At 41.5% G+C, this 24,874-nt stretch overlaps 2 protein-coding genes across 2 annotated transcripts in view; one reads left to right on the top strand and one right to left on the bottom strand.

Moving 5' to 3' along the window:
* Positions 1-308: 308 nt before the first annotated feature.
* The window catches only part of GPR139 (G protein-coupled receptor 139), a 146,235-nt gene continuing 121,669 nt past the window's right edge, over positions 309-24,874 (bottom strand). The window contains exon 2 of the mRNA XM_077273549.1: positions 309-3,331. Within this exon, the coding sequence (XP_077129664.1) occupies positions 2,397-3,331 (935 nt within the window). The 3' untranslated portion in view covers positions 309-2,396. The remainder of the gene's footprint in view (positions 3,332-24,874) is intronic.
* LOC143785916 (uncharacterized) lies at positions 9,856-13,188 on the top strand. Its single transcript, XM_077275054.1, has 5 exons — positions 9,856-10,289; positions 10,370-10,444; positions 10,765-10,960; positions 11,114-11,276; positions 12,026-13,188. Exons 1-5 carry the CDS (start codon positions 10,086-10,088, stop codon positions 13,038-13,040), a joined length of 1,653 nt encoding a protein of 550 aa, XP_077131169.1. The 5' UTR covers positions 9,856-10,085; the 3' UTR covers positions 13,041-13,188.

Below are 24,874 nucleotides of genomic sequence, written 5' to 3'. Positions count from 1 at the left end.
CTTCCACGCTTCTCTCTACATTTTATGTCAGGACTAGTGATGAGCGAATATTCTCGTTACTCGAGATTTCTCGAGCACGCTCGGGGGTGCTCCGAGTATTTTTTAGTGCTTGGAGTTTTAGTTTTTAGCGCCGTAGCTGAATGATTTACATCTGTTAGCCAGCATAAGTACATGTGGGGGTTGCCTGGTTGCTAGGGAATCCCCACATGTACTTATGCTGGCTAACAGATGTAAATCATTCAGCTGCGGCGCTAAAAACTAAATCTCCGAGCACTAAAAAATACTAGGAGGACACCCGAGCATGCTCGAGAAATCTCGGGTAATGAGTATATTCACTCATCATTAGTCAGGACATACCAGCTAGAACATATTTGCCTCTACTAGATGATGTGGACATAAAATTAGTGAAGTGATATGCGACATTTACCTTCACTGGCAGTTTAATAGTCCCCTTATTATCATTTTGCCTTCAGTGCACTGCTGAGTTTATGTATATATACATCAGCCAATCAGAAAAGCCAGAGCTTCAGTCAGGAGGCAGAGAACAGCATCGTGAACCAATCATAGCACAAGGGGTGTGTCTCAGACTATTCAGGCTCTCGGTAGGCACTGCAGCTATAAGAGTAGTCACAGATCACAACTCTGCTCTAATGGATGAACTAAAACACAAAGAAGGTGCAAGCTTTCAAGAAAAAAAAATAATAGCAGCTCTTCCTTATGGATACTGCCTTACACATCTTGTTTAAACTCACGACTGAACAGTCACTTTTAGAATTGTTAAATTATCTGACATCCACAACAAATACATTACCACTGGCTTTTCAACTACATATTTCAAAGTGCATTTCACTATTTTGGTTTGCAGCACATAAAATGTTCTAAAGCTATAATGCATGTAATAATAACCACTGAAACTTACAGCGCTTTTTTTGCCCAAAAAAAACATTTGGTTGTAAGTAAAAGAAAAAAAGTGGTTGGTAAAGAGCAAAAGGTGAAAAGAGCTCAAATCAATAATATAAGTGAAAAAATAAAGTATAAGGCAGAATATGCCGATGCAGTAAATGTAAGGCCTACATGGTAAAGCCTATAGATTGCACATAAGGTACTGTAAGACCTATAGCACAAGTAAGGCCTATAATATAGCTATAAAGTAAGGCCTATAGCAGTATTTTCCAACCTTTTATATGTCTACTCTTCTTTATTTCATAACAAACTAAAAAAGCAATCATCGATGTATTGTCCATGGATGAGAACCGAAAAGAATTTAATGTCAAAAGTATTTAAAAAAAAAAAAAAATGCAATGTGCACATATTAAACCTGACTTCCAAAGAAAACTGTACAAATTAATTGTGGCTGCTCCACTTTCAGGGCTAAGATCATAGTTAGCCCTTAATGCTTCAGCTTATAATAATAATAGTAAAAAAAATATAATCCTAGAAATACACCTAGAATACATATTGCAGATTGTTTTCATTGGAAAAAAAATCTCATATTTTGCTCGTTGTGCTTGTGTTTTTGCAATCACTATTAAAGAGAAAGAGATTGATTTTGACCTTACTAAGGCATGTTTAACAACCAGTCGAAATGGTACTGTGTATGCATCAGAGGAAGTAATGAAAAGTGCGGCAACATTAATGGATTGCACTGAAGTAAATGTCCTTTTTTCCCCCCCTTTGTTTTAAATAATACCTTCATGAATAATTCAAGTCGATAAAATGTACAGATGATTGCACTGCTGAATATTTTCTGCAGGTCGTATGCACACATAACTTACATTGGGTATTGTACAGCATAAGTAGCAGGTCAAAGCATACACAAAACACACTGTCACATCCAACATATCAACAAAAAGCTGCCAAAAGCAATATACTAAAACATTAATTATTCTATAGAAACATTCCAGAGGGTTTACAGCATATGTTCTAGTTGCTAGATCAGTGTTAACATCTTGTAATGCAAGATCACATAGCTAACTAATATTTCTAATTCCAAATATTCACCTGGTTAGATAGAATAAAGGAAAGTAGCTGTTAACTCTATGGATTTATTGGTTAAACTAAGCACCATCAAGTGTCTTTTCGAGAACTCTCGAGAACGTTGTATTGCACTACTACATGTAAATGGCATAAATCTAAATAATTATGCAAGCCATCAAACTCCCGTCACTTAATCTACTGGAGTAATGCTGGACTTCAAACATACATTCCACTTAGTGCCCTTAGCCTCGTACTGGATCTCAAGATCACTTCATCCGTCACTCACGCGTTTTCTGCCACGGTGACGTCAAATGATATGGCCTTTGGAAAGCGCCTACACACTTGAGTGCAAAAAAAACAATTGTAACAAGCTTTTTCAATCAGCTATATCCTCAAACCAACAATTACGTCGGCGCGCATCAAGGCGAGACTTTCACCGGTTTACCGTTCTTGTCATACTGATAGACGAACATTTTAATACAGTGAGAATTGGCAGGTGAAATCCAAGGGCTACTAGTTATAGAGAAGTTATAATTCGTATAAAACTGAACCGGTTGTTTCTGGCACTTGAAAAATGCCTTGAGTGTCCCGGCGGCCATTGTGCGAAATCTTTTACTTATAAAGCAATAGAGAAAGAAATTAATTGCAGTGTTTAGAAGGGCTAACATGTTGGCGATGTCCGTTACTATGTGTACAAGCCAACTATTGTCTATAGGAGATACATAGAGATGGTAAAGTATCATAATTATTCTTGGTGCCCAAAGGATGGCAAAGATGGAAGTTATCGTAAATAAAATAGCAGTGGTTTTTCCCGTGGAGTATCCTCGTAGTCGAAAGTTGCTTTTCCTACGGAGCTTGTAGACAATGATGGAATTCAGAACAAAGAAAATGGAACATGGAACCAAGTAGACTGTGAAACAATGTATCCAGATAAGGATGTGATGTAGAGATGTGCTTGTGTAATCCTCGGTCCATATGTTGGGCCACCAATAGTAGGGGATGCTAGTCAAAAAGCAAGTGATGTACACACTTACAATGACTTTCCTTGTACGAGCTGGGAAGGAAACAGTATGATATTTCAGAGGGTGGCACACTGCTATATATCTATCAATGGTTAATGGGACTGTAATCCAAATGGATGTATGGATGGAAGAAAACTCCAAGACTTCAATCAACTTGTTCAGTACTTGAGGCATCTGTTTGTTAAGGATGAAGTCCTCTAAAAGAAAGTCCACAAACACAATGAAGAAAAGTACCATGATGTCCGCTGCAGCCAAGGCCAAGAGATAATTGTAGGAGGACTTTTGTCTTCTGGCCACAAGCTGAGATAAGATGATCACCGTCAGGATATTTGCTGTGGAGATAGAATTGAAGATTTGTTTTAGTTTTATTCAAAATTGGAACACATTCAGCTTCCAACACAAAAAAGCCAAAATGGCTCACCACACCTGAAATCAATTCATCAGTTCAGGGTGCTCAGCAGCTCGAGCGAAGCATATTGATATCAATGAATAGGAAAAGCCGCCACTCCATCCTCCTTGAGAAACTCCATGTCTATTGTAAATTTTCATCCATGTGTTAAGACCATTGAAACACAAATGCTCAAACCCTGACGCGTTTCGGAAAACACTTCCTTGGTCATAGGTTTGAATAAGGAAGTGTTCTTGTGAAACGTCTCAGATGTTTGAGGATTTGTGGTTTAGTGGTCTTTGTACATGGATTAAAAAGTTACAATAGACACAGAGTTTCTCAAGGACGGAGTGTCGACTTTTTCTATTCATTGATATTCAGCTTCCAGTATATGAATCTATAGGATTCCATCCTAGTCATTTCCATACAATTTGGTTATTGAAGCCTGAATCCTGATTTCTTACATATTGTATTACTACCTACTCAATTATTTTAATGGAAATTTAAACATTTTTATCTATAGGGAATGAGGGTAAAAGCTGATCATGTTATGTGCCTCATTGATGTACAAGAAATAACATATTTGCTTGTTCAAACCTCAATGTTTCCATGCAGTTTTGTTCCTGGCTTCCAGCTATATTGATTTCTATTGAAACTTGTAGTGCAGAGGTCTCCAATCTTATGTAGGTCATGAGCCACTTTCAAATACAATAGTGTTATTTCACAGTTAGTATTATAACAATATTTATTAATTTTGTATATATAAAACATACAATTATGTAAGTTATTCATCTTGATAGTGATAATGTGCATGTATCTTGTGTTCAAGGAGGAGTAAAACTAGGAAAGTCACTTGCAGAGAATGATCTGGGTGTGCTTGTAGATTAAAAACTAAATGACAGCATGCAAGGTCAATGAGGTGCTTTTAAGGTCAATTTTCCTGGAGTCAAAAGAATAGAGACCGGTGGGGAACCAGGGAAGCATTGGCATTGAACAGAGACCGGTGGGGAACCAGGGAAGCATTGGCACTGAACAGAGACCGGTGGGGAACCAGGGAAGCATTGGCATTGAACAGAGACAGGTGGGGAACCAGGGAAGCATTGGCATTGAAAAGAGACTGGTGGGGAACCAGGGAAGCATTGGCATTGAACAGAGACCGGTGGGGAACTAGGGAAGCATTGGCATTGAACAGAGACAGGTGGGGAACCAGGGAAGCATTGGCATTGAACAGAGACAGGTGGGGAACCAGGGAAGCATTGGCATTGAACTGAGACCGGTGGGGAACTAGGGAAGCATTGGCATTGAACAGAGACTGGTGGGGAACCAGGGAAGCATTGGCATTGAACAGAGACAGGTGGGGAACCAGGGAAGCATTGGCATTGAAAAGAGACTGGTGGGGAACCAGGGAAGCATTGGCGTTGAACGGAGAGCGGTGTGGAACCAGGGAAGCATTGGCATTAAACAGAGACCAGTGGGGAACCAGGGAAGCATTGGCATTGAACTGAGACCAGTGGGGAACCAGGGAAGCATTGACATTGAACAGAGACTGGTGGGGAACTAGGGAAGCATTGGCATTGAACAGAGACCGGTGGGGAACCAGGGAAGCATTGGCATTGAAGTGACATGGAAGTAGTAAAGTATTACTCTTTTTGTTGTTTTAAATGACTAGATTGTGGCCCGATTCTAACGCATCGGGTATTCTAGAATATGCATGTCCCCGTAGTATATGGACAATGATGATTCCAGAATTCGCGGCAGACTGTGCCCGTCGCTGATTGGTCGATTCAACCTTTATGACATCATCGTTGCCATGGCAACCATTATGACATCTACGTCGATACTGTGCCCGTCGCTGATTGGTCGAGGTGAATTCGCGGCAGACTGTGCCCGTCGCTGATTGGTCGAGGCAACCTTTATGACATCATCGTCGCCATGCTGTGCCCGACGCTGATTGGTCGAGGCCTGGCGGCCTCGACCAATCAGAGACGCGGGATTTCCAGGACAGACAGACTGACAGACAGACAGAAAAACCCTTAGACAATTATATATATAGATTACTATTGATGACTGAATGTGCTGGGATAATGCCGTAGCGGGGACTCGAGCATATTATTCGAGCATGCCGAAGACACACGAATAGCCCCAGAGCATGCTCTGATAACAACTTATCCCAGCAAGTTTGCTCATCACTGATGATTAATTGTTTTTAAAACAAATAAGTTGGAAAGACCTATTAGCAACTACTGATTTAATTTGGCGCCATTTGAAGTACCGTACTAACATCATGCCAACACTGGAACATTAGACTGCAACAGTATCTGCCTCTGTCAACAGATGGCTAAGTCACATACATAGGACCCAGAGACTATTTGTCGGGGAAATTTAGTATGAAGGAAAGACTTGACTTTTTTATCTCTTCCTGGCGCTATATTTTAAATATATTTTTTTTCATTGCTTATTTATTTTTTACTTTTTCTTAACTCTGAATGATTCCTGATCAGATTAATAAATTTGCTCATTGGTGCCAGTCGATGATTCAGACAATACGGGCACCGTGAAAAGGCTCCAGGGATGTTGAGCTTAGCTCATTTTACATTTTAACCTTATCCTGGTTGATCACTAGCATGTGGACCTTACTATTAAAATATATCCCAAAAATAACTTAATGTTAGGCATTTATACTTAAATCTAATATAAGGTGAATTTTACGCTTGTATCGTATAATACTGTATACCTCTACAACTGTATATAGGACTCCACTATGAAAAATGGTAGGAAGGGCAGAATGTATTTCAGACTTTCTTCTAAAGAGGATCTATGAACAGATTAGAAGCAGCCAGTTTTTGCTATTTTTTTTCTGCTGATCCATTTGCATACATATATCTATTTTTATTAAATCCTCCATACGGTTCCATAGATATGTTCCTTTTAATTCAGTGCTAATTTTTATGATCGTTACCAAAAAGGGGTTGCTCACAGGGTAATAATGCAGAACAGCCTAAAGACATTCTCCCAGAGAATCCAGTTACCAACACCCCCATGGAAAAGACCATAAAAAAACTAGCACTACATAGAAAAGCGCCTGTATCACTGGAAAAAAAATTGGGTTTAAAAATACCCCAAAAGTTGAATACTCAGAGGAGCAGTGGGAATAAAACTGCTGAGTTTTTGAAATCTGCAGCATGTGAAATTCTTCCTTTGCAGCAATTTTTCACCTATGGAAAACAATGAGAAAGTGAACAAAATCAGCAAAAATTGCAATTTTGCTGTGTTTTCATTGCTTTTTTTTAAGCATTTATGGTAAATAAAACTAATTTTGTTAAACATGTACTGTAGACAAAGCACATATATAATCCACACCCATAAAACGCTTCAAAAGGTGTAGCAAAAACGCAGCAAAAAATGCTGTGAACATGCTGAAAAACAGGCAGCATTTTTCCTTCCATGGGAGCTGGTTTTGGATGCAGAAAAAAAACACACAAAAAAATGCAGCAGGTGAACATAGCCTTACTGATGCAAGTAATATGGATGATACAAATTTTTCCTATATTGAAAATATGGCTGAAATATCATTAAAGAGCATAATTATCAAATGTACACTGATTGGATGTAATTGGTGTTTTTTTAATGATTTGCCTTTCCTTTTGTTATTATGGATGAGCTGATCGCCGCTGGTCTACTGACTCATTAATCAGGGATGGCAAATACTAATAACATTTAAAACCATCTCATTAGTGAAACTCCTTAAGTTGCATATTAGTTATAGCCTAGTAATGGTTTTAATTACTGACCAACATAGTGGTATATATTAGGCTCTCCGTGAAAAACAGAACAGCATTTATACTTAGGGTAAACTGAATATACTTTCATGGCCATAAATGTGGAAATTGTATATGTTATATACAGATATCAGACATCACTACATTATGGGGATGCAAATATCCCCTTCAGAGAGAATGAGAACTGGAACTGTAGCGCCACCTATTGGAAGTAGCAATCCTAGAAGTCAAAAGAATTTAACACATGACTTTGATAGGAAGCCAAGCCAGGATACAGACATGTGTTTCGGGGTTTTTGCCCCTCATCAATGCAGAGCAAGAAATCTAGTTGGCTGGGTGAGACTTTAAAATGAACCTGTCATGTGAAAAAACACTGTTAACCTAGACATGGGGTTAATCTGCAGGTGATTAGTGTTTTGAACTTGCCTGCTGCCTGCACGTAGACCCTCTCTGCCGGGAGAAAATTAAATTTATTCCTCCAGTTTCAGTTAAGGGTGTGGTGCCGACACAGGTTTAACCCCCACTCTGTGTATAGAGATCTGCAGCTGTAACCACTCCTCTGGCACTGACTGTCAGCAGCTCAACATTAGGGCTGGCTGTCAGTCATTCCAGATTAACCCCCTTACCTGTTGGTTATTTGCGTTTTTTGATGTGACAGGTTCTCTTTAAGAGAAGAAGTGTTATGTACTTTTTTGTGGAACCACTGTGTCACTATACGTGGGCAACCTGCTGGGGCGTAACTAAGCGACCACCTGGTTCTTCACCAGAGCTCTTGATGATGTGGTTAGACTTGAACTCAGGGGGATGTCAGGTGCCACTTCAGGACAGATCCCAGAGCAGTAGCAGCTGCCCCAAAGAGGCAGGGAAGCAGGACCAGTTAGAAACTGGTTAACTAAAGGACGCGTGACTGGATAGAAAGAACAGGTTCAAGATAGGGTTGCATGGCTGGTAGACAGAACAGGTTCTGGATCAGGAACGTACAGGATAGGTTCAGGAACACAGGGCGGACTCGGTTGGAGGATCACAGGTGCTGTGAGAATAGCGGTACAAGTGCAGATAAGGGTGGAGTAGGCTCAAGACTTGGTAAAAGCAAGACAGGTTCAGGAACAGGATAAAGTTCTGACAGGATGGGCAGAATCAGGTGCAAACAGGACGGACGGGGAGCACAGGTACAAGGACCTTACAACTATGTAGCAGGAATACACACTGATAGCTAAGGTTGCTAAGGCACCTCCCAATAGGGAAGGTGCCTTAAATACCAGAAGTCTCTATCAGTTATTGGCTGGGGTAATTTTCAGAAGCATGCACTATGCTCCTTTAAGTGGCAAGAAACGTTGTCCCTAAATACACAGCCAGGTGACCTGCTTGTTATGAGCAAGTCCTTGGAGGAAGCAGGAGCAGCGTGGGAGGGTAAATGAACACGCCGCCGTCCCAGCTAAGAGGAGGAAGAGGTGCTGATGCTGTCCTAAGGCTACGTTCACATTTGCGGTGTGCGCCGCAGCGTCGCCGCCGCAACGCACCGCATGCGTCGTGCGGCCCTATCTTTAACATTGGGGCCGCATGGCGCCGCATGTACATGCGTTGTCATGCGTTGTGGTGCGTCGTACGCCGCATGCGGCGTTAGGGCGCACCTGCCAGGGCGCGGCCAACGCAACATGTTGCATTTTTTTGGCGGCGCAGACTTTTTTAAAAACGCATGCGTCGTGTTTGCGTCGTGTTTGCGTCGTCAATGTGCCTTTTTCCCCATTGACTTGCATTGACAACGCAGACGACGCAAGTACTTGCGTCGTGATGCGTTGTACGACGCATGCGTTTTTCTTTCAAAAATGCAAAACATTGTCTAGACTTTGTCTAGACACTTAAAAAAAGCACTATATATATAAAAAAAGGGGGGGGGGTTTGCCATTGTCTTTCACAAGGCTATTCACACAACACACAGAGAAGACACTGAGAGGAGCAACCTGCTTTCCAAACCTGTAAGTATATATTTCTCTTTGCATAATTTTTTTTCTGTGTTTTATTTCTTGTTTTTGATTTAATTTGTGCAATGTTTGCTCTGTGATATTGTACGGTTATGGCACTGTAGGTTGTTATTGAATACTAACATTTTTTTTTAATGTGTTTCTGATATATGCTGGCGTTTCTTGTGTGCGGCCTTGCTGGGTTTGGATTGGTTTTGGATTTATTTTTGGTTGTTCTTGTGTCATGCGGATGTTCAATGCCTTTTTTTTGTAAGATTTTTTATTGTAAAATTTGTGGTGCATGTCTTTTTCTGGCTTCTATTGTTGGGGTAACCGTATGGCGTTTTCTAGGCTCATGTCTTGCTGTGTTTTATTATGCTGTTGGCATTTTTTTTTCTTTCCTTGAGTGTCTTTTCTTGCTGGTGGGGGGCTACATTTATGATGTTTCATTTGTATTGTATTGTTCCGTGCTGCTATATGCCATTATATGTTTAATTGTATTATGGTTACGTCGTTTTCTGTATGGCTTCCATATATATATCTCCTGTATTGAATGTTTCCATAGCCAAGTGTGTAGTTAATTTTTTTTTTTTTTTTTTTTTTTGGGCCCTTTTTTTAAAATTTCTTGTGTTTTCTTTTCTATTTGACTATGGTTTTTCTTTTGGTTGCTGTATATTGTAACAGCGGTTGTCCTGTAATGTTTATTGCTTATTATCTAGAATGGTATTTATCGCCTTCTCCAGATGTATTTCTGTGGTAGATGTCACCAGATGGTGTTGTTTTGGATCATGTCTTGTTGCTATTGTAAAGTATTGCGTGCAGTTTGCTATTTCATTGTGCCTTTTTTTTCCCTGTACAGTTTTTTTATATTTAAAAATTTGGACATTGGTGTCTTTTTTTGGTAAAATTTTTTTGGGTCTATTCTTGTAGTTTCTTCTATTGTATTCTCTTGCAATGTATGGCGTTGTGGTGTCGCTTTTTCAGTTTGCATTGTCCTATCAGTCAACAGTCAATTGTGGTTGTTTTAATTTTTTATGCCGATTTTATTGTATGTGTTAGATTTGGATGTGATTTTTTGCTCATTTTTTCATTGCAGAGCAAACTTGCAAGAATGACGAGTGAGTCAGAGTCTGAACATAGGCAATCGGCGAGGGGGAGTGCGGTGAGTAATTATGTCCAGTTGCTTACTATTTGCTGCCATTTGTAGCATTGTCACTAATTTTTGTATACATTTTTTTACAGGCTTCTTCAAGTGAGGGGGAAGGCACACAGCGGGAGCAGGGAGATCGGTGCCAAGATGGGTCGTCAGGCCGGCAAGTGAGTATTTTTTTTTTTTTTTTTATCTTTTTTTTGGAGTAGCATCCTGCTGGGAGGAACATTAGGAGCAACCTGGTTTCACTAGGGCTGTTTACTAAGCTTAATAACATTATAGCTTTTCAGGGCAGCAAGTATTTGGGGGAAGGTAACATACAGTTGAACTCCCTGCACAAAAACATTCAAAAATACAGGTGTAGAAACCATCAATATAGATACATCAAATGGCAAAGGATAGGGCAAAGGTACAAATCATGCCACGTGCTGATGATGGTTGTTTATATTTGCCTATTTGTAACCTTTTTGTTTTCTATTTTTTCTAGGTTTCACAACGGGACCACAGGGAGTGTATTGATGTGGAGCTCCTGATCTCCAGCATCCAGGAGCGTGGCCCGTTGTGGGACAGCCGTGACCCTCGGCACATGGACCAGGTGGTGTCGAGGCGTTTGTGGGCAGAGGTGGCAAAGTCGCTGTGGGATGGCTTTGACAGTGCCTCAGCGAAGGACAAAGGCACCTTTAGTGAGTATTGCTGAGACGCTGCTATGACCCATCTTGCCAGGATAAACACAACCGTGTGTGATGCTATCAACGCCTAAACTTTGCATCACACACGGTTGTTTTATCCTTTTAAAATGCGACATATGTAACCTTTTTTTTTCTTTGCATTCACAGTGAAAAAGTTGAGGACCAGATGGCGATCCATAAAGGACCGTTTCAATAAGGGGCTCCGTGCAGAGGAGGAGCAATCGAGGAGTGGTGCTGCTGCGGCCAAGTCGGTTCCATATAAATACAACCGCCAATTACAGTTCCTAAGACCAATCCTTGGCCGCCGACAGTAAGTATTTTGTCCACATACCATATTGCACATTGTACATTGCCCAGACACATAACATATTGCACAGCCACATAGTACATTGACCAGCCACGTACATTGTGCATCCACACACATAGTATATTTACAGGCCACTATATCGCAGCCACATAGTACACGTTCTAGCCACGTATCCACATAGTACATTTCCCAGGCACATAGTGTATTGGCCATCAATGTAGTCAGCGTAGCATATTGGCCATCCACGGTAATTTTTTTAGGTTAAGCAAGAGTCCTTGTAGTTCCTGACAGGTTCCGTTCTGAGTCAGTGTAGTTCTGATCGCAGGAATAATGATGACGTCTCGATCACATGATCCTAACGTCATGGACATTCCTGCGATCAGATCAGCAAAGTCTGGTTTTTATTTTTTTTTAATTCTTTTATAGACCTTAAATTTTATATTATTTTTGCAACATAGCCAGCATCTTGAAATTAGTTTTTCACACAATAATTTTTTAAAAATATGACAGGGGTATGCATTGCCTTTGGCAGAGGGAATGTACAGTCATTTTCTGCCGTCGGTATGTCCATGATTGTTATCGTGAGCCCTAATGGTCAGCTGGCGATAACAATCAGCAATTTATTATAGGCCACACAGACTGAGAGACAGGGGATTGTAATGTTTTGATGTGTCATGTAATTTTTTTGACAGGAGTTGGCGTATGTGATAGGTTATTAATTGAAGACTAATTTTTTCATTATCTTTTCACAGGACACACAGCAGCACCCTCCAGCGAGCTCCCCCCTGTGAAGCGGAACTTCATGGATCGCCATCTGAGCCGTCACAGCCATCCCACAGCGACAGCAGGCCTGCACCACCATCATCTGGAGAACCGGCTGCCGGTACGTCAGGTTTTCCCCTGCCCGAGGCCTCTGGCGCACCTTCGTTCGGGTATTCCCGACAGCGCCAGCGGGCCTCGGACAGGTCAGTCATGCCTGAATTTTTGCACTTGGGCACGGTGTTCCAGAACGGTTTCAAGGCGTTGAGAGATGAAATGTCCAGTATGGGACGGCGCCTTGAAATCCTGGAAGCCGAGCTCTCAAATCCGGCAAAACATTTCTTCAGCACACTTGCTAAAGGCATGGTGGAAAACCTTACGCCGGAACTCCAGATTTCGGTGATGCAGGACTGCAACAATTCTTACGTGAGGGCTCTGCAGCAGTCTCGGGTCGCGCAGTCAGCGACACTGCCCGTAGTGCCGTCGCTGGCTAGCGTGACTCCGACTACTGCTGCAGAGTCACTCCAGCCCCCCCACCCTGGTCCAAGTGCCGGGCGACGCCACCACAGGCACCATACCAGTGTGCGGCCCACTCCTGCTCCTGCCAGGCCCTCATCCTCCCGTAGGAGTGCTTCTGGGGGAGATGCCGCAGAAGGCAGGAAAAGGAAAAAAAAGAGGAGGCACACAGACAAACACACAGAGGCACAGGTTCTGGCTGCTCCAGGACACACACCATCTCGTCGTGGCTCTAGCCACAGCAGGAGCAGCCAGGGCCAACCAAGCCAAAAACGAAGGCGGCTTGTGTTGCCTCCTCCCTCCTCTACTGACGAGGCGGTCTCCCTAGTGTACCCTGCGGGGGGTTTGGACCTGCCATCTAGCTTACTGGAGTATGGCGGCTCCTCCTCCTCCTCCTCCTCTACCACTCCCACTCCCAGGTCCAGAACGAGAAGCTACCGGTCACCGGTGGTAGCGGATGTTGATCCCCCCTCGGCTGTTGAAACCCCATAATTTTCTTTTCCCTTTTTTTTCTGTTTCCCCTCAATAAAAATTTAATTTTTTGTATACAATATTTGGTCTTCTTTTCAAGTACACTGCTCGGTAATTCACTCCGTGCGTCGTTTATTTGTGCTTCAAACACCTCATATATGCAATGTCAGACAGTATTTTTGGATTTTTTAATTTGACCGTTTCTTTGGGTGTCTTTCATTGCTGTATGAGGTGTTTCCAAACACTAAAGTGTATGAGTTGTTTTCAAAGAAAAAGGGTATGTGTCCACGCTCAGGATTGCATCCGGATTTGGTCCGGATTTTAATTCAATATTTGTAGCCAAAACCAGGCGTGGGTAATAAATACAGCAGTGGAGCATATGTTTCTATTCTACTTTTCCTAATTGTTCCACTCCTGGTTTTGGCTTACAAATATTGATGAAAAAACCTGAGCAATTCAGGATGCAATCCTGAACGTGGACACATACTGTAAAGGTACCTTCACACTTAACAATGCTGCAGCAAAACAGACAACGATGCAATTCACTGCAGCATCGCTATTTGGGAGCTGGAGAGCTGTCTGTGTGACCGCTCTCCAGCGACCAACGATGCCGAGGTCCCCGGGTAACCATGTTAAACATCGGGTTGCTAAGCGCAGGGCGCACTTCCGATGTTTACCCTGGTTACCAGTGTAAAATGCAAAAAAAAAAAATATTCACAATCGCATCCCCCGGCGTCAGCTTCCCTGCACTGACTGAGTGACGTCCCTCACAGCAACGCTGTGCTGTGCATTCACTTTACGGCCGGCGCTCACTCAGTGCAGGAAGTGGACGCCAGGGGACGCGAAGATGAGTATATTTATTTTTATTTTTTAGTTTACAATTAACACTGGTAACCACGGTAAACATCGGGTTACTAAGCGCGACCATGCGCTTGGTAACCCGTTGTTTACCCTGGTTACCAGTGTAAAACATCGCTGGTATCGTTGATTTTGCTGTCAAACACAACGATACACGGCGATCTGACAAACAAATAAATATGGTATGGTATAAATTTTGTCTTGGAAGCAGGGTAGAAAACGTAAGAAAATTTTTTTATTAAAACACAACATTTTAAAAACAAAGGTTTACAAGTTTTTTAGATAAGGCACATTTACATTGGTGAACTATTTTTAGCATAGTCACACCAGAATACAGTCCAACAGTTTATTACACCATTGAATCTTGCCATGACAGACGGCCAACATCTGACACAAAATAGGCCGCAAAACGGTCCCTCATCTGCGCAATTTCCACGCTTGACCTCAGAGGATGATCATGGAAATTGGGCAATGGGTTGGCTATGGTTTCATCCAGATCAACGTTCAGTCTCTCTTTGGCCAGAATAAAATTGTGGAGAACCACACACGCCTTCACCACCTCATCCACTGTCTCAGTTTTCAGATTAATGGCGGATCCTAATATCCGCCATTTAGAGACAAGGATGCCAAAGGCGCACTCCACAGTCCTTCTGGCCCTGGACAGTCTGTAATTGAACACCCTTTTCGTGTGGTCCAAGCCCCGACTTGAGTAGGGTTTCAATAGGTTGGCAGACATTTGGAATGCCTCATCCCCAACCACAACAAATGGCATCGCAGGGCCTTCGGTGTGGGGAAGAGGTCGTGGCTGGGGGAAATTGAAATTGTTGCCATATAATTTTTGGCCCATATCAGACTCTTTGAATGTGCGCGAGTCATTTGACCGGCCAAAAGCACCAATGTCGACTGCCAGAAAACGGCAGTCCGCACCGGCAATTGCCATCAGCACAGTGGAAAAATATTTTTTGTAGTTATAGAAAAGGGATCCACTTTTCCCTGGCTTGGTAATACGAATGTGCTTGCCATCCACCGCGCCAATACAGTTTGGAAACGAACACACTTCCTCAAATTTCTCGGCGTTGGCCAACCAGATATCGCTTGTAGGGACGGGTAAAAATTCTTCCCGGAGGTTATCCCACAAAGCGCGGCAGGTCTCAGCAATAATTCCCGAGAGAGTGGAGACTCCAATCCGGAACTGAAATTGAAGGGATCGCAAGGTCTCTCCGGTAGCCAGGAAACTGCCAAGAAGATAAAGAAATTACATTAGTACATTGCAATTTATAAGGGTATGTCTCCACTGTCCGGAGACGCGGCGCTATCGTTGCAGCGGCGAAGCCGGTCGGCGATAAGCCCCGCCCCCTTCCTGGGACGCAATGGTGCCGGATGTGTACAGTACACATCCGGGATCATCGCACCCCTCGCCGTAGGGCCCTGTGATATACCTTGCGGGGACGCTGCGTCCCCGCAAGGTGTACGGACATGCTGTGTTCTGAAAAGACGCGCAGCATGTCCGGAGTCGCAGGGCCTCCGCGTGCGGGTTTCCACGCATAGTGGAGACGGGATTTCATAAAATCCCCTCCACTATGCTGGAACATCTGGACGCTGCTTGTTTGACGCTGCAGCGTCAAACAAGCTTACTGACCGTAGAAACACAGCCTAAAAGTACATTGACCATACCACCCCCAACAAAAATTAAGAAAAAAAAAAAAAAAAAAAGGGAAGATGTGAACGTAGCCGAACATATCTCAAGTCATTCAAACAGCTACGTACCGTAGAGTCACCAGCAGCCGCTCCTCTGCGGATATAGCTCTCCGGAGCTGAGTATCCTGCCTGCTGATGGCTCCTTCCACCCGACGCAGAAGATACCGGAAGCTCTCCTGAGACATCCTGGTGTACTCGAAATACTTCTCAAGGTTGTCATTCAGTTCGCCAAACAAGCTATGGTATGCTCCACGGCTCTCCCGGACTTCCAAGATAGGGTGTATCCAAAATCTGCGATGAATCCATCTCCGTTTTTCTCTTTCTCTTTGATGAGCACAGGCGACAGCATAGGCATGAGCCAAGGCTAAATCCATCTCCATATCCATGATAACACTGTCCAAGGGACGCTCCATCATGAATACCAGCAAATGGGAGGAATTCATGTCTGCCATGGTATATATACACAATTACATAAACACCAACCCTCTTCTAGCCATTGGTGGCCCTTATCTATTGTGTAGACACTTTTTTTTGTGGGTGGGATGAAGAATGACTCACTGCACAAAAAACGCATGCGGCGCAAAACGCTGCGTTTTTTGTTGGAAACGCAACTGCGTTTACAAAAAACGCAGCGTTTTGCGCCGCATGCGTTGAACGCATGCGGCGCAAAACGCAGCGTTGTGCATGCGTTGTGTTGCGTTTTTGTCTGCGTTGTGCGTTGCGGCGGCGACGCTGCGGCGCACACCGCAAATGTGAACGTAGCCTAACATAAATCTCCAAGTAGAAAGTGTCAAGTCAGCGCAGGGAGACTTATAGACAATTCAATGATCCACTGGCAATTTAAATATGCAAATAGCCATTTTAGAGAGAATAATGAGAAGAGCTCTGCTGCTACCTATTGTAGCTGGCAATCCAAAAAGTCAATATTGACCCTTTAACTCCTTTAGGGCTTGAAGATTTTTCATTTTTTTGTGCTTTCCTTTTGCGATGGGGAAATCTTACCCACTAATGGTAGAACATAACTGAGAATCACATTTTATAAGGACCGTAAATCATTTTTTGAAATAGCTTGAAGCTATCAATAAAGCTGTAGGAGTCAGAGGTTGCTATAAGGCACCCTACGGACCCTCTGAAAAATAAATGGACAGCTACTATATACTGTTTGTCAAGGCTGGTGTCTCTAAGACAAGTTCTTTTTATACCTCAAAGTCAATTAGAAAATGTAAGATATTTGGTGAATAATTGGACATATTTCCAGTCTTTCTTCTTATTACGTGGTCCATGTTTTATAATCGGAAGAAAAAAAAATCAAATATTATTTTATTTAAAAATAGGAAATTAAATTAAAAAATCTACGAAAAAAAAAATCCCTAGCAAGTTTTTGATTTGTCCTTTTTTGCTAAAAATCATATTTTTCAGATTGATTTCTCTTCTCCTTTTCCACTTCACTTATTGCCCTTGGAATTTGAAATATTAAAGTCATACAATGAAAAAAAAAATGATGAAAATACTGGGTGAAGAATAATCATTGAAGCTCATCATGACTTATTGATCACTGTGCAGTATTTCCTTAAAGTAGTTGACCCTGAATATAGCCTAGCAGCAAACCCTACCAAATTAAAATGTCAGTGATGCCCAGCTGACAAGTTAAGTGTATTGCTCCCTTTACTTATGCCGGCTTCTGTTCAACCTTTTAAATCTAATGCTTCTTTTGAACAAGATCCAGTCTTCCTTTCCACGTCTGTACTAGCATTAACGACAGTGCGGCGCTCTTCTCTGGTTTTAACTTAGGCTGCAAAATGAATATTCCCTCTAATTTTGTTGGACAAGTGAATTGGACAAAGGGCAAAAAAATTGTGAATTCTAAAAGCTTTGCATAACCAAGATACAGGATTATTTATTTTGCACTGACATAAATGTGGTCAAAAGTAAAAGCATAAAAAGTTGTTAAGTAATTTCAGATAATTGTATTATTGCTGAACCACTAATTCCATTATATACAGTATATTCATTCATTGTAGGCTACTGTTGTCTGCATCCGACAGGAAAGCTCCCAGTACATATGGCAAACATATCCTTAAGCTATGTGCACACGTTCAGGATTTTTCGTGTTTTTTCATCCATTTTCTGTGGGAAAACGCTTAAAAAATGCATACATAAGCATCCCATCATTTTTAATGCATTCTGCAATTTTTGTGCACATGATGCTTTTTTTTCCGCAAAAAAAAATGCATTGCGGTAAAAAACGCAGCATGATCATTAATTTTGTGGATTTTTCGTGTTTTTTGCACTATTTAATGCATTGGGAAGCTCTGGAAAAAACACGCAAAAAGCGCGTCAAAAACATGCAAAAAACCGCGAGAAAAACGCATGCGGATTTCTTGCAGAAAATGTCCGGTTTTGTTCAGGAAATTTCTGCAAGAAATCCTGACGTGTGCGCATAGCCTCAGGCTCTCACAGATATACTGAATACCATGGGAGGAATAGAACTAAGCAACAGCACGTGTGAAAAAGACTTGGGTATACTAATAGATCACAGACTGCACATGAGTCAACAGTGTGATGCAGCAGCAAAAAAGGCAATCACAGTTCTAGGATGTATTAACAGTAGCATACAGTCTAGATCACGTGAAGTCATTATCCTCCTCTAATCCTCCTTGGTCAGACCTCATCTGGAATACTGTGTCCAGGTCTGGGCACCACATTTTTTAAAAAAGCTCTGTTTACACCTGCATTTTTATTTCTCTGTTCTGTTTTAGGTTCTGTAAATTATTATGTTCATTCCTTAGTCACCTAATACTTCAAGCCTCAAGGGAGAAGTTTGCATGCAAAGACACAAGATGATCCAGTTCACCCTCAAAACGGCTTTCCTTTGTTGCTTGACTTAAAGTACAAACATTCCAAATGAGATGTCCTGATGATTTAAAGGGAATCTGTCAAAGGGTTTTTGCTATGTATTCTGAGAGCAACATGATCTAGGGGCAGAGACACTGATTCTAGTGATGTGTCACTTACTGGTCTGTTTGCTGTCATTTGGATACAATCAATGTGTTCTCCGCTGTATATCTAGCAGTGCTCAGAATGCTGAGCTCTATGTAACCCCACCCCCACCACTGATTGGCAACTTTCTGTGTACACTGTACATTGACAGAAAGCTGCCAAACAGTGGTGGGGGCAGAGTTGCACAAAACAGGAGGCATGAGACACCTAGTCCTGTAGTGATAACCTCTTGCTGATAAATCACTGATTTTATTGACACAATAACATACAGCCTGGTAAGTGAGACATTACTGGAATCAGGGTCTCTGCCTCTTCATCACGATATTCTCAGATTCCATAGCAAAAACCTGCTGACAGATTCCATATAATACTCAGTTATATAAATAAAATAATGTTACACAATTTGAATCTGATAGTATGGGTATGTAAATTGGGTTTGGTTATTGTCTGTATATTGGTGAAATGTGCTGTTTTTTCCGGACCATAAGACTCATCTAAGTTTTAGATGAGGAAAAAAGTCTGATGACACTGCGGGGAGATCTGCTGCTGGAGGGTCTCAGGTTGTGCAACACTCTGGTATGGGAACAGCAGTTTTGTACAACCTGTGTGGCTCTGCAGCTGTTGCCAGACTACAGCTCAAATAATCACAACCTGTCCAAGCATGATGGGAGTTGTGGTTTTGCTACAGCTACAGGCCCACATAGACAGGTGGCCCTGCAGTGGGATTTAAAAAATGGGGCCCATACAAGTCATGATGACAGTACCTGTCATCATAATTTGTATGAGCCTCTGTCTTTAGATTCCGTGCTAGTGCCACCCTTGCCATGGGCGGTGCTTGCGCACATCCATGCTCCTGCATTCTCCAGTGACATGACACTGGGGCGGCGAATGTTCAGATTAATCTCCATCAGTTTCCAGCAAAATGGAGCCAAGATCGCAGTCTGCACATGCGCCGCTGCCATTTTACTCGAGACAGCCAGCGGCTTCCTACTCCTGCCTCCTGTGACCCCGCTTCACCGCCACCACCATCACAGAGAGACAGGTAAACTACATTTGGACTATAAGACTCACCCCCATTTTCCCCCCAAATTTTGGGGAAAAATGTGCATCTTATAGTCCGAAATATACAGTATATACATATACTGCTATGTGCAGGAGGTTGATGAATGTGAATTGTGAAGATTGTGATTAGTAGTGAAGAACTTTCCCCAGGTGTCATCAGTTCAGCCTTTCAGACGGCAGCCTCGCATTTCTCACTCTCTTCGCACACCTAGGCGTGGGATTGTCCTCTTATTTTTCTACATAAATGATCTTTGAATTATTGGAGCCCATGCAATGGCTAAGGACAGTGTTGTGTCTGAAATGCGTAGGTGGATGTTTTAATGCCAGTTTCACTGAACCTGGAATTTCAAGCTGTTGAAATAAACATGGTGAACAAGTTTTAATCTTAAAGGGATGGTTTGAAATAGAAATAATTTTTCATCCTAAATGCATATCTCTTTAAAGCCATAATCTAATTTATTTTGTAGCATACTTTTATTAAAAATTCCTGGACCTTCCCTAACTACATTATCTAACTGCGTTTTTTATTTTACAACTCCCTTTTTTATAACACTTCATTTGAGAATCGCAATGCATGCTGGGAAACAAAAAAAGGTGTCATCAGGAGGTATTTGAGCCAAATATGCTATTTTGAATTTTTATCAGATAAGACCCTTTTGCGCTATTTTTCTCCATCATATCTACATCAGGGGACATTGCCGCAGCCTCTTCCCCCTGCCTGAAACAAAGCGTCATCATTGACCTTCATATCAGCAGCTGGGCTAGTTCTTGCTCTGTCACTGTGCGATGTGAGACTCGGTAGTAATAAGCTGAAAACACAGCACAGTGTCAGTGCACAATGTAAGGCAAATATCCGGCTTACAAAGACCAGTGATTCCCCCACTAATGACGTCACTTGCGGGGCGGCGCTGGTCTCTGCACGCTGGGTATTCTTACAATGTGTACTGACAGTGTGCTCTGTTTCTGGCTCATTACTACTGATCTAAGCCAGCGAGAGGGTGCACTGTCATTGTGCACATCGCATGGAAAGTTATGACATTTTTAATAAAAGTATATTAGAGAATAGATTAGATTATGGCAATAAACAGATAAGCATTTAGGATGAAAATGAATGACTGCTAAGTTCAGCGATTGGTTGCCACAGTCAGGTTAATGAAACAGACCAGAGACATCATAAGTATTATTATTTCATAGCATTTCCCATATTAGGACTAATTTAGCAAAAATCTGAAACTGCTCTTTGAAGCTCATTCTTTTGTATCACCAGTCAAAGTTAAACCATTGGACACTGCACAAGATCATTTTCTATCTACCGGTATATAAACGGCTAATCATGTAATATGGGCGTGTTCTTTTTCTCCTTTGACACTGGCCAATCAAAACAGAGCCCCGCCCACAGAAAACTTCTTTGGTATCCACCCCTTTGGTTGAAGGGAAGTTTTGGAACTATACTAATGGGGGGCATAACTTTGGAATAGAGGGACACAAAAGAAAAAGAGAAACTGTTCCAGAATCAGTGGAACAGTAGCAGTAAGGTCATTTTGTCTGGGAAAGACTTTTTTAATGCCTTTTAACTCTGGGTAATAAATGGACATACTGTGTTAGGGACCATCTCTGTCCTAATATTACTTATGGACAGAGATTGTCGCGGTGACAATGTGGCGGTAATGTTTTAATTGGCATGTAGTATTTTGACAGAACATAGACAAGTAGAATTCAATGTTGTGGTGCCAAAATCTTGTTCATTTTTTACGATAAAGGAACCTAAGACTTTTTATTTCTTCATCTATACAAGTAAATTTCAGAGAACTTGTAAGAACTATTCAGCAGTGCCCTTTTTTATTGTACTTGGTGGGGAAAAAATAAAAGATTGTCTTGCAAGCCGAAGCACATTAGTTCATGACACTTCTGTGCTTGAAGAACTTTTCGAACGTCCTTTAGATGTTTTTAATATTCTCGCTAAAGCTGCCATTTCTCTTTAAAATGACTTAAATGGCCCATTTAGAATGTAGGCACAAGCGTGTAGCAGCTGGACACCCTCAGTAGTTATTAGACTCAACAGGAGAAAGTGGCCAAGAATGACCTTGTTGACTCAGGGGTCCGTCTACTAATGTTTTGGAAGACAGAAAAAAAAAACAACAAAAGCCTAAAAAGCACCAAATCATTGCACAAAGCTTTAGCAAAAGCATCAAATAAAAGGAATCCAACTGAAATAAATTGTAGTTTTTCCTTCTTGTAAGACCTTTGCACACAACCAGCCCAATTTTTTGCCCCCGGGAGACTAATAAGTGTCACAGTGCGTTAAACAAATGCTCTGTTTGTAGCATGCATTAAGGAACAAAACATAGGAAATAATTGAATGTATATGTGGAGCCAATGGCTCCTGCTGGCTGCATTTACTCCAGAGCGGGGGTTTTCTGCTAAATAGTTATATCAGTTTCACATTTGACATATTGTGTCATAACAGCATGTTGTACTCGTCTGGCGGTAATCGCATGCTTATGCTTTGCGAAGGTGTTTTCCCACTCTTCGTTAAGAGTCATTGTAATGATTCACTGATAGAATTGATCCCAAATGCCTTCGTAAATTCTCTGCCCGTAGGATGACATGAAGAGAATGACCATGAGGAAGAATAATAAGTGTCATAACGCACCATTGGGGGACAGAGAGGGTTAACGTCAATTTTCGGAAATGCCAGTGCCACATTATTTCAGATGAAAGTACAATAACTAAGTTCTACCTGATACAGCACATAACAAATAGCAGGATAAAAAAATAAATGTAAGCTTTATTCCATTTATTCCAACAAGATTAAAAAATTGACATCCCAGAGTACATCCCAAATAATATTGGTTTTCCTTTTTCCAACGCGTTTCAGACTCAGTCCAGTAAGTCTGTATTATCCATGAATAAGGACTGTCTTAAAAGGAAAAGGAAAGACACAATTTTTTGGGATCTACTTGGGGATGTCAATTTTTTTATCTTATTGGAAAACTTATATATATATATATATATATTTTTTTTATCCGGAATATGGCTGGAGGATTTCTTACCTTGATCATCATTTTACCATGCCGGGCAACAGTGCCGAGGACTGTGCCAAGGACTGTAGCAGCCTCGCAAGATGAGTTGGTTCATATGCTATATAAATACTGTAACAGGTATTATTAACTGAAGGAATAAAATTGATTATTTGCCTTATTTGGTAGAAAAACTGTAGGGGAACAAAAGCACACAAGACCATCGGGTGATACCCTTTTGGGTACGAAGGTAAGTATCGGCTGACAGCTATTCTTCTTGGACCATCGTAGTATACATATGTTCTTAATAGGGAGAGGGTAATAAGCCACTACTAGGCACGTCTTATGGTGGCTTATCTACACCGAAGAACAAAGGGATCGGTCATATTAAAATCCAACTGCCTGATACTTTTCTCCCTTAACACTTGGCATTAGTCAGGAGTCAGAAGGTCCTCATACACATTACATGATCAGAGGGTCCAGCATAATTTGGCAGGTTCAAGCAACGTTAATTTACTTTTCATTTTTCTTCTGTACCAAAGAAAAATTAAAAGTAGATTAACGTTGCTTCATCCCACCAAATTAGGCTGGACCCTCAAAACTATGGTTTTATCTCAAACAAGAGATAGCTTGATGCCCAAAATATAATGGTTATCCAACCGCTTTCGCACTAAACTTCATGAATAAATGGGGTGTATTAAGAAATGCTTAAAGCCTCAATAGACATTAGATGGCTGTCAGCCAAATGGTGGCTTGGCCAATCGTTTGGCCTACAAACATCACATCTGGCTTTCCCATACACAGGAGCACTTATTTGACTGATTGCTCCTGTGTTCTCTATGAGAAAACTTCCAACAGACATCTCTACCTACCATAAGCTTATCTCAGGTATTCACCGGTCTGAAATTGGACATGCCCGATCAACATCTCCTTTGATAATTAGCTGACATGCGTTCTCATACAAATTAACTTTCGGCAAAGCCTGACGATATCAGTGGGTGCAGCTGATTCTACTTTGCATTGGGGGCTTTGAAGAATCACTCCCATCAAAATGTTTATCTTCTTAACCCCTTAACCCCTGGGCCATTTTCCGTTTTTGCACTTTTATTTTTTACTCCCCTTCTTCTCAGAGATATAACTTTTTTTCGGGACAAGTTGTACTTTTGAATGACACCATTGGTTTTAACATAGCCTGTACTGGAAAATGGGGAGAAAATTCCAAGAGTGGTGAAATTGCAAAAAAAGTGCAATTTCACAGTTCTTTTTTGTTTTTTTCTTGAGCCATGTTCACTAAATACTAAAACTGACCTGCCACTATGATTCTCTAGGTCATTACAAGTTCACAGACACCAAACATGTCTAGGTTCATTTTTATTTACGTGGTAAAAAAAACCCCCAAAATTTGCTAAAAAAAGCGCCATTTTCCAAGACCTGTAGCGTCTCTATTTTTCGTGATCTGGGGCTGGCTGAGGGCTTATCTTTTGCACACAGAGATGATATTTTTTTTATACCATTTTGGTGCAGGTACAATCTCTTGGTGGCCCATTATTGCATTTTATTGCAATGTAGCGGCGACCAAAAAACCCCGAATTCTGGCATTTTAATTTTTTTTTCTCGGAACGTTGTTTAGCTATCGGGTTAATTCTATTTTTATATTCATAGATCGGGTGATTCTGAACACGGCAATACCAAATATGTGTATGTTTTTTTTTTTTATTCTTCAATTTTGAAAGGGGACGAAGGGGGGTGATTTGAACTTTTATATATTTTTTATTTTTTAAATACTTTAAAAAACATTTTGTTTTTACTTTTTGCATGCTTCAATAGTCTCTATGGGAAGCTGCAGTACTTTGATACCTTCTGCTACACACAGGCGATGATCAGATCTCCTGTGCGTAGTAGAAATGCTCGCTTGCTAAGAGCGCTGCCTACGAAAGGCGCTCAAAGCAATCTGGCAATTACAACCACAGAGGTCTGCTGCAGACCTCTGGTTGTCATGATGACCCATCGGTGACACGCAATCATGTGATGGGGTCACCGATGGGCGGGATTAGTGACGCGTTTCCTGCAGACACGAGTTAAATGCCGCTGTCAGAGATTGTCAGCAGCATTAAACTACCGTAGTTAACAGCTTTGAGTGGATCGCGATTCCACCCGCGGCTGTTGCAGGCACATGTCAGCTGTATAGATCAGCTATTATGTGCCTGGAAAGGTGAG

This window comes from Ranitomeya variabilis, chromosome 7 (genome assembly GCF_051348905.1).
Source record: "Ranitomeya variabilis isolate aRanVar5 chromosome 7, aRanVar5.hap1, whole genome shotgun sequence".
Lineage (NCBI taxonomy): Eukaryota > Metazoa > Chordata > Amphibia > Anura > Dendrobatidae > Ranitomeya > Ranitomeya variabilis.
This window is presented reverse-complemented; position numbering and strand designations above follow the sequence as displayed.